Below are 11,079 nucleotides of genomic sequence, written 5' to 3'. Positions count from 1 at the left end.
GTGGGGGTGGTGATGACGCCTAGATAGGAGAGATTCATTTCTGGGTCACAAAAGCCCTAGGCTCCACCTTCCGTGTTTAGGGACCGGTGTGTCAATAAACCAGGCGGAGGAGGGGTTGGTAGAGACCTTTCAGAATGTGCTGTATCCGGGGAGAAGTGAGCACCATTGGACCCAGGGGAGTCCAGGAGACTGTGCAAATTGTGTTTAGTTTCAAATTTTTATAGTTAACCAGATCCCTGAGCGGATAAGCACCCTTTCACCCTGCTAATGAGGTTATTTCACCCCAGATTAATTTGAAACTTACCTCTTGGGACAAGGACAAAGTTAGGCCACGACCTTACCCGCACTTCTTTCTGCCTGGAGTACTGCCTCCCTCCCATCTGACTCAGACTTGTCGGGTGTGCTCCAATTGTTTCCCACCACACACTCATCCCCCACTTTCTTTGCAAGGACATCCTTGCTGCAGTCTCGGTTTCCAACTCCCACCTCCCAGAGTTCCTTATTCTTCCTATTTCCAGCGTTGGAAGCCATTCTCCAAGCGTCGCTGCTATGTCCGCGCCCGCCGTGGCCGGGTCGCTTAGATGGACCCTGGTCCAGCCTTTCACTCTCTAGGCTGCTAATAGAGTATCCCTATGGATGATCCAATTCCTAAAATTGGTTGTTGGATATTCTTATCATCTGAATTTTATAACCTGAACTGCAGATTTCTGACCCGAGGGCCTTGCAAATTCCTCATTCTATTCTGATATACCTGAAAGTGGTCTGGGAGCAAAGCCCGGGCGCCAAGCGGAATCTGAGTTGTTATTGGTATTTTTTTTTACTTATTATAGCCCCAACTAGTAATTACAAAATATTTAGTTAACGAGCAGTTTTTGTTTTTTCCAGTTAAGAGAAGCATTTCTTCACCATAAGACAGTATATATTCGTTTTGTTAAGGAAACAAACGTTCAATCACACCCACTCCTGGATACAGGGAGTGCCCCAGGGGTGGAGGGCATTTTAGTCTGCGAACCGATGAACGTGAGTTTCCAGCCCAAGCACTGATCTTCTCTCTCCTTCCTACTGGTCTGTTTCTACCCTCATAGAAAGCTAAATTCAACTGGGACCCGGAAACCGTGGGGATGATCCATGGTTCCTTCTTTTGGGGCTACATCATCACCCAGATTCCAGGAGGCTACATTGCTTCTCGGCTGGCAGCCAACAGGTAACGCACAGACCCGGGGCTCTGGGATGCAGGGCTCAGACCCTCAGAGTGGCAGTGGGCGCTCGGGTGGGGTAGAGGGTCTGCGGGTTTGGAAAATCTGGGGCGCAGTCTCCCAGTCCCTCTTTCTCCCAACTCCCCGAAGCTGGGAGTGCTGGTGCCTTCTTGCCTAAAGAATTTGGATTGCGCAAGAATGGACGCTAGTTGTTGAACCCTCTGCAGTGGTTGTCTGTATTTTCCCATAAATGGTCGACGTACACTGCGGCTTGATAGGTGTGGAAGCCAGGAGAGGCGTGCACTCCGGGAGAGGAGCGGAGACTCCCGAATGGCTAGGTGGACAAAAGAGTGAGGGGCATCACGTGCTGCGCTCCCGCCGGCGCGTCCCACGGGTGCTCAGGCTCTCATTGGCGCTGACCTCTGGTCGGCCAGGGTTGACATCCTGCGCCAAAGCCCGCCGGCTTACTGGTGCGCTCTGGGTCGGCAGGATTGGTTTCTATGGAGGCCGGAGGGACTTCAGAAGCCTGGGGTGTGATTCCACCTGTTAATGAGCTCCGTAGAGAAGGGGAGGGGGAGGTGCTCAGCTGCGGTGGTGGAGACCCGCTGTGCTGCTGCACTAGACTTCACTAGTGCCCCCCTGCGCATTCTGCAGAGGCTACCCCGACGCGCGGAGAATAAGGACTGATGCAATGGGGTTATAAGGAACTGGAAGCATCGCCTGGCTACCAGAAGGTGAACCCAAGCACACATCCTTCAAATCTAGCTGTTTATGACTTCACACCTTTCTTCAGACCTGTGGGTTCATCCCCCCAAAGTCATGCTTTTAATGGAAAACAAGATCCAGGCATCTCTTGGGTCTTGTTCAGGTCTCTGCCTTTTTCACCTGGCCCCATCCCATCTCTCACTAAAATCTCCCAGTCTCCAGGAACCCGACGCTTTTGTCATTTCCTTCCTATGCATCAGAAAAAGAAAGGTGTCTTCTCAGTCTTCCCCAAGGCCTGAAATTAATTCTTGGAAATTAATTTTAATTTAGCATTTCTGGGTTTGTTTGGTGTTTGTTGATGTTTAAGTACCATAGTCCGTTTTGACTCATATCGATTCTATGTACAACGGAATGCACAATAAATAGAATGAAACACTGGTCAAACCTGTGTCTTCCTCACAATCGTCTCTATGTTTGAGCCCATTGTGGAAATCCATCTCATTGAAGGTCAACCGTGTTTCATCGAGTCTCCACCAAATATGATGTCTATCCCTCCTGATAGCATGCCAAAGGTATGTGAGAGGAACTCTCATTATCCTTGCTTTTAAGGAACATTCTGGCTCTACTTCTTCCAAGACAGATTTGCTCATTCTGGCAGTCAATGGTGTTATTCAATAGTCTTAACCAACACCATAATTCAAATGCTTCAATTCATTGGTCTTCCTTATTCATTGTCCAGCTTTGCATGAATATGAGGTGATTGAAAATACCATGGCTTGGATCAGGTGCACCTTAGCATTCATTGTTGCTGTTGCTATGATGTTTATTCTGATGCATACATAATTACCCTGTGTAGGCTTTCTGAAGCTTTAAAATGTTGTGGGAGCAGAAAGTATCATTTTTCCCTGAAGAGTGGCTAGTGGACTTGAACCACAAACTTTGTGGTTTGCAGTCTAGTACTGATCCTATAGAGCATAGTATCTTGAATTTTATTTTCTTTGTGAGAAAATAATTTTTTAAATAAAATAAACCTTTCCTCAAAAGATAGTCCAAACTTACATACATAAAACATTTGTACTTCGGAGGAAAAATATTAAACAATTCACTGAAAAACAAAAGAAATCCTATATGATGTCAAATGAAAATATAATGGCTGGGTTCAGAAGTCTGAGCCCAGATAGTTTGGCTTTAGAGCGATACCTTAGTCTTAACCCACTATACCTTGTTGTTATTGTTGTTAAGTGCCATTGAGTTGGTTCGTACTCATAGCGATCCTGTATAGGGTTTCTGAAGAGTCATTAGTGAGTTTGAACCACCGACCTTGCAAGTCAAACCGACTTTGCAGTCCAGCGCATTAGCTGACAGCGCTACACTATATCTTAGTGCCTTTTAAAATGACCTTGAAGTCTTTATTCCAGAGCTTTGAAATCATTTGAACTGGCTCAGATATAGCGGACACAGCAAAATTAGGACAGGCTCAAGAATTTAAAATATGGAGGCAGCAAAATGAAAACTGGAATGGGAAAAATTATGAATCAAAGCCCTGGAATGGAAGACTCACAAGAGGCATAGTGAGCCCTTTCATAAGACTGATGTGGGACATGGATTCATATCATACCAGAACTGTGGAGAGCAAACACACATTCAAAGCAGTGCCATCAGCTGCCATCTTTGAATTGTTGTTGTTAAGTACCTGGAGTCGGTTCCGACCCATAGCGACCCTGTACAGGGTTTCTGAGGCTGTAAATCTTTATGGGAGCAGAAAGCCTCATCTTTCTCCCACGGAGCAGCTGGTGGTTTCGAACTGCTGACCACTACGCTAGCAGAGCTCCTTGAGTGGGATGTTGTTATTTCTGATCCTGCCAGTGAAGAGATATGGTTGCTATGCAGTGCACATATTGCCTTTGTTTTCTGAGAGGGAGATTAAGTTACAGACAGGGTGTGGACCTGTTGTTTTCCCATTCCACTTAGCATTCCAGTTCATCACGTTTTATAAATTTGAGTCTGTTTTGCTTCATTGGCCATGGCTAAACCAGGAAAAGCCAGTTCAAAGCCTTGATTTATTCAAAGTCTTCAGCTTGCCAAATGTTAAAATGCTAACATTTTCCTACCAGGTAAAAACACCAGGGATGTCCCAGCTTGCTCTCAGTATAACATTAGGAGGTCAATAAACAAATGTTCCAGGGCAGGAAAAAAAAAAAAAAAAAAAAAAGTGCAAGCTCATTGCTATCATTTGTGTGGTGTTTAGTAAGGAAAGGATTAATACTGACTCAGGTTCTAATTTGTTTGATAGATTTTCTTCAAAGGAAAAGTTTTTGATTTTATCATTCTTATTTTGATCCAAATTCATCTTCACTATAAATTGGTTTTCACAGGATAGCTTAATATTTTTATGTATCATATCTTGTGTTTCACTTGGTTAAGAAAATTAAGTGAAATATTATAAACATTTTGAAAATTATTAGGCATAATGTAACTGTATCATAGCATTGTTTTGCCTTTTTATACAAGAAAACATTACAAATATAGCTGAAGCAGATTTCAAAAATCTCAATGACATTTACTTTCTAGTTATATAAGAATTACATACTAAATAATAAATTATGTATATATTGGTATGGTGATGTAAGATAAATACTGTACTGCTAACCACAAGATTGGCAGTTAAAACTGACCAGCTGCTCTCGAAACCCTGTACAGCACTGCTATGAGTTGAAACTGATTTGACAGCACACAACAACAATTATATATACATTGTTGGTGTGAAATGCCATTGAGTCAGCTCTGAATCCTAGTGACCCTGCATAGAGGGTTTCCAAGGAAAGGCTGGTGGGTTTGAACCACAAGGTTGGCAGTTCAAACATATCAGCCTCTCCTCAGAAACTCTGGACAGGGTTGTTATGAGCTGGAATAAATTCAACGGCACTTAACAACAAAAACATATATATAAACACATAGATAGATAGATAGATAGCCTAGACTAACATTGTAGGATAAGCACTGGACTTATAACTGCAAGGTCAGCAGTTCAAACTTACCAACTGCTCTTGGAACCCCTATATAGGATCACTGTAAGAACTGAATCGACGCCACACAACAATATATATATATATATATTGTTATAGGTGCTGTCGAGTCAGTTCTGACTACATTACCCTATATAAGGTTTCTAAAGAATGGCTGGTGAGTTTGAACAGCTGACTTTGTGGTTCAAACCAACCTTGCCGTCCTGTGCTTAACCTACAGTGCCACGCCAGGACTCCACATATATATGAAAGTTGCCCTGGGGGCAGTACCAGTTAGGTGTCTGCCTGCTAACCACCACTGTAAACCCACCAGCCACTTCATGAGAGAAAGCTGAGGCTGTCTGCTCTTGTAAAGGTTTCCAGGCTTAGAAACCCCACAGAGGATTGCTGTGAGTTAGAATTGACTTGATGCAGTATTTTGGTTTTTGAAAGTGTAACAACAGTCTTAAAATAGTCATTTTTGTTGTTGTTAAGTGCCGTCAAGTTGGTACCGACTCATAGCAACCCTGTATAGGGTTTCCAATGAACAGCTGGTGAGTTTGAACTACCTACCTTGTAGTTCGCAGTCCAGTGCTGATCCTACTGCACCACACCAGGAGCCCAAAATAGTCATCTAGATATACTTATTACCATGTTGGTGAATTCCCTACTCGTCCTAAAAAAACTACACAGAGTTTTGTCTTAATAGGTTTGTTTTTATCTCAAAATTTGAGCGATTTTTAGAATTGGCTTTACAAATGTTTATTTCCTACTATGATAGTTCAAAAACAACACAGAACAATAGTTTTCCACTTACAAGCATTGATCTTGTATGTCCATCCAAGTAAACTAATCCCTAGAGATTATCTAATAGTAGAACAAGATTTCCCCTGATTATAAAGGAAGCTCCCACTGGAAAGTGTTTGCCATAGAATCATTGTTATGCGTGGAACTGAGATGTGTGGAGAGAGCTCCTCAAGAGAGGAGAGCTCCCGGTTACACCTCCTGGTAAATTTCTCAATGAAAAACAAACAATGATTTTACTTCTCTTTTTACTGGTTGAGTAAACATGGCTTCACTCTTGGTCACAATACAGATTCTTGGTCCTTTTTCTGGCCCAAATCTAAGTATTCTTGCTTTTTGGCTCATGGCAGGAGGTGCTAGGGGATCAACAGAGGACATGAATTCCTCCCCAAAGGAGAGCTGTTACATCAATTTTTCCCTTTGTCTTTTAAAAAAAGAGCTAATGCACATCATCAGCAAGAGAATTTAGTCACCTCTATGGAGAGTCTTGTGAAGGGAAATCAGTGGGAGAATCATCACAAGTTCTGTAATGTTTTAGAATGGGATATAGATATAGATATAGATACAGATATAAATATAGATATATAGATATATAGTGGAGAAAATGAACTCTTTCTTTACATAATACAGGAAATAGGACTGGCAGTAATGCAGCTAATTAAACAAGTAAAATTGCTAAGGAATATTTTTACCTTGAATTTAAAGGAGTGTGAGAAGGGTGGGCAAGCATCTAATGGGAATAAAAAATATTTGCAAAGATCACATGAACAAATTGGGCCCGATACATTAGAAGATACATTAGAAGTATACATTAGATATTTCAATGCATAACACTGTATTAACAAACACTGTCCTAGCCTTTATGTACGTGGCAATATCCTTTCACCCCTGTTTAAAATGTCCTCCTACCTTTTTCAATCCTCCTGATTTCTGACCCTGCTTTAATTTTATTTGCATGAAGAGTATTACTACTTTCTATTTCACATTTTACTTTGTTTTATTTATATTTGTTTATTGTCTGCCTTTTCCCAATGAAATGTAAACTCAATGAAGGCTGACTGGTAGTTTTGCCCCTAATTTTTAGCACTGCTATGATCCTAATATTTTGAAGAGTGACTAGGCTATGAATAGATATTTGTTGAACAAATAAAATAAACATCACAACAAAGTGTTTTGGGATTTTAAGAAGACAATATGGTACAGTGGTTAAGATATAGCTGTAAGGCCAAACTCTGGGCTCATTAATAGCTAATTGACATAAAATATGATGTACCTTCCATCAGCTTCAGTTTGTAATTCTGCAAAAGGGACTAACTAATCAAAGTACGTCTTATGACTATCTGTCATGAGCACTAGATAAAATTATATGTGGAAAGTGCTTTGAAGTGCCTGACATTTGATTATTATTAGCTTTTATTATTTATTATTGATGAAATCTTAAATTCTGAAAAAAATTGAAAGAAAGAAAGAAAAGAAAAAACAACACCTGTGTCTATTCAGCATTATTTTTGTTTAATTTTTCTTAAGCAGCAGTTCAAATCTACCAGGCAATAAGCAGGAGAAAGATGAGGCTTTCTGCTCCCGTAATGACTTATAGCCTCAGAAACAGTATGTAGGGTCGCTATGAGTTGGAACTGACTCTCTGTCACACCACCACCACCACCACCACCGCCATGCTAAATGTAAATGGATTATTTCAGTAGTGATAAAAATGCTTCTTCCCATGTCATATTTATATTTTTAAAAATTAACTTCTCTTATGTCTTATTTGGAGTCCTGGTGTGGCACTGTGAGCTGGACTGCAAAGTTGCTTTGAACTGCAAAGTCCGAGGTTCAAGCTCACCAGCTGTTCTTCAGAAGTCATATACAGAGTTGCCATGGATTGGAATCGACTTCATGGCACTTAATAGCAACAAATGTCTTATTCACTATTCAAATGATTTTTCATGAAAAATGTTACAAAATTCACTTGAAGGCTTTTAAAAGGGTTGTTTTTGTTGTTAAGTGCTGTTGAGTTTGTTCTGACTCATAGTGACCCTGTACAAGGTTTCTGAGGAGCAGATGGTGGGTTTGCACTCCTGACCTTGTGGTTCACAGTTCAGTACTGATCCTACAATGCTACACCAGTTATGTTTAAAGGGTCAGCTTTAAAAAAAGAAGAAAAAAAACCTTATAGGAAAAAAGTATAGAAACTTCTAGTAAATCTGAGAATTCTAGCCAGACAACATAAATAACACTTACAATTTTTTCATTTAAGCTTGATGGTTAAACTTTCTTGTTGAATGTTACAGTTTATTTCTCCCTGCCCCTATCTTTTCTTTCAAGGGAGTTCAGTTACTAGCATAGCATTTTGTCTTATCAGGTATTTCTTGCATTTATAACATGACTTGCTCATGGGGGTGAGGAGTGCTTTATTTGAGTAAACGACTGAGGTTTTCATGTGCCTATAGCTCTTGGCAAACTCTCTATAACACAAAAAATCCATATTAGAGTTGGACAGGGCTTACCTAACCAAATCCTCTTATTTTACAGATGAGGAAATAAAAAATTAGGGAGGTGGTGATGTGGCCAAGATCACAAAAGGATTGAGCATAGAGCCCAGGTGTCAAGCAATCTTTAATCACTACACTGAATTTAGCATCTCTGCCTGATACCATGTGCTTCATTGAGAAATTCACTTTAAAGCAGCAGGTTGAGCCATCTGTTCTCTGAATGAATAACTACAATCTATCTTGTCCCAAATCCAGGGGAGAAATCTGCGAATTAGAGAGAGATGTCTTTAGCAGACCCAAGGGATCCTTAGATTTTCGTGTCAGGAAAAACATACAGATTTTGTGTCTGTGTACTGACCCTTGAACTATTTGGCCAAACATAAGTAATTTTGTTATTTTTTCTCCAAAAAAGAAAAACTAAAATTAAGAAGTTGTAATGAAATCATGAAATTAAGAGCTTCTCCCCTATTCCGGTCCCTTTGGAACGGAACTCCTAGAAAATTGCAGACATGCAATGTTGCGCATCATCGTCGGGGACAGTGCCGACCTTTTGTCTGCAAAAAAGAAGGGATCTGCCACTGTGATTCTGACTGAGACAACTCGAATTCATAGTATAGATACAACTAATGAGAGTACAATTTATTCTTAAAAATTAACAAATTCACATACATGGATCTAAATAACAATTTGTTAATGTGCATTTACATTTCTAAAAATGAAAATTTGGTATACTGTTTATGATTTGCCTGATTGTGAACTAGCCTCCTGTGAGAACGATTTTCAGAAAGAAGAGCAAACACATTTTCAACACCAACTTTCACATATTTTAGGTCTAGCAAGGAGCGATTTTACTGTTGCTCTTCTTTTTCCCTTACATACATAAAAATATAAACGTGTTTTAGTTTTTTTTAATTGGAATAAGCATGGGAAATTAATTCTCAAGTCCCATCACTGAAAACACACTGTCTATCAATTTTATATAATCTTTATAGGTTTTCCCTCTCTACTTACATATACACTGTAATATCCACTGCAGGGAGAGTTTTCTTAACCCTTCCAGTGAGAACACTTGTAATTTCTGTATGTGTATGTAAGAAAAAAATAATCTGGACTATGAATATAAACAAATTCTGCTGCAAGGGATGTGATGGAAATGGTTTATAGATAATGTAAACCCTGATGTAATGGAAATGGTTTATAGACACCCTTGTTTTCTGAGTCAGAGGTGACTTTATGGTTCTCACTCCTGTAACTGCTTAACAAATATCTAGCTGCCTCTTCATTGTGGGTCCTATAGGTTAGGTATCTGGGGCAATGCCGCAGATGAGAGCTTCCTTTTTCTAACAAAAGAAAATACCCTTCACCACTAGATGAATAGATAGACTGGGATGGGGGGAAGGCAAGCGGGGGAGTCTCCAAGGACTGGCACGTGCTTTCCTTATGGGCTCTTAACACTCTCCTTCAATTCAGCTCTCCCCTCACCTTTTTCGAGCTCTGATTTCTCCTGTGACTGCAGCATGCTCTCTCTACCAGCTTCCTCTACCGCAGTGCAGAGGCAGCCTCTGGAGGGAGGGACATGATTTGAGGGAGGAGAGAGTCAGGTGGGCAGCTGGTGGAGTGATTCTCCCATTGCCATATGCCACTGTTGGGGCTGTCTAATTTCTCTGTCATGAGTGATGAAGTCATTTTTACAACTTAATGATGTACCAAGGGACCCAGAGGGCTGACTTGTGCCTGTGTATTCCTTTTTTTAATATGGGAGTAGGGGCATCAGATGTGACAAAGGGAGGCACCGAGACCTTGATTTGATTAAATTCAATAGAATAAACAACCTGAATCCATCTACTGCAGCCCCTCTAGATGAGGATTACACCCACACCTAGGGTGAGGAACACTAGTTCCCTGTTAAGTGACAAGTCACTGCCCAAATGGAAATTGATTGATTCTGGAAAAATTTGTATGATCTGTAGAAGTGATGAGTCACTGGTGTTCCTGCCACATCTTCAGGATAAATCCTTGTGGGGTGGGCTTGCTATGTGAGGGTGTTTGTGACTGCGAACCCTAGAGGAAGAATATGACTGGGGATTTCACAGCGAACTCACTATCTACCACAATGAATGTTAATCAGCAGACAGATGCATCATTAAATTCAGGGTTTTAGCAACTGTCTTTGCTTTTGCAGACATTTCTGTATCATTCATACTAGCATGCCTCTCAATTTTGGAAATCTCTTTAATGATCTAGACATGCACACCCGTACACTTCTTTCCCTTTCTCTTAAAGCTTGAAAGGATAGTATTTCACATAATTACTATAAGAACACTGGTGTGTATTAGTGAGTGTGTGACAGAAGAAAGACAAATACTTAGAGAAATTAACTTTTATGTTGAAAATAATCTAATTGAATTCACTTTTCTATGTCATTTGATGCAGAGGAAATCATGAGGAAAACAAGTTTAACCAACATTCAAGTGGTTTATCTTGTTAAAAAGCTACTTTAATAAACAAATGGCTTTATTTTCATTCACAGAGATGACAATGGTGTTCTTTGAAAAACTGGGATCACCTATCAGCTTCCAAAACCCTGGTGTGTTGTTGTAGATAAGCACTGTACCACAAGGTCAGCAGTTCAACCCCACCAGCGACTCTCAAAAACCCTATACATGATCACAGTGAGTCAGAACCAACATGACAGCACATCACAACAACAGCAGAATTTAATTTTATTCAGGGAGAGAAAAGTTAAATTTTTTACACATTTGATAGCAAATTTCTTGCCTTTTTTCTACCTCAGCACAATTACAGTTGCACTAGGAGTGGATTTTGAAGCTAGCATTTAGCTGCCAATTTTAAAGAGTTAAATATCAGTGATCTATC

At 40.4% G+C, this 11,079-nt stretch overlaps 1 protein-coding gene across 1 annotated transcript in view; it reads left to right on the top strand.

Annotated features, from left to right (window-relative positions):
• SLC17A6 (solute carrier family 17 (vesicular glutamate transporter), member 6) overlaps positions 1–11,079 on the top strand; it is a 63,892-nt gene that overhangs the window by 3,953 nt on the left and 48,860 nt on the right. Inside the window, exon 3 of the mRNA XM_006872395.1 lies at positions 1,086–1,204. Coding sequence (XP_006872457.1) covers positions 1,086–1,204 — 119 coding nt within the window. The remainder of the gene's footprint in view (positions 1–1,085; positions 1,205–11,079) is intronic.

Source organism: Chrysochloris asiatica, unplaced genomic scaffold, assembly GCF_000296735.1.
Source record: "Chrysochloris asiatica unplaced genomic scaffold, ChrAsi1.0 scaffold00196, whole genome shotgun sequence".
NCBI classification, from domain to species: domain Eukaryota; kingdom Metazoa; phylum Chordata; class Mammalia; order Afrosoricida; family Chrysochloridae; genus Chrysochloris; species Chrysochloris asiatica.
The sequence above is the reverse complement of the archived record's forward strand: the minus strand, read 5'-3'. Positions and strand labels throughout refer to the sequence as shown.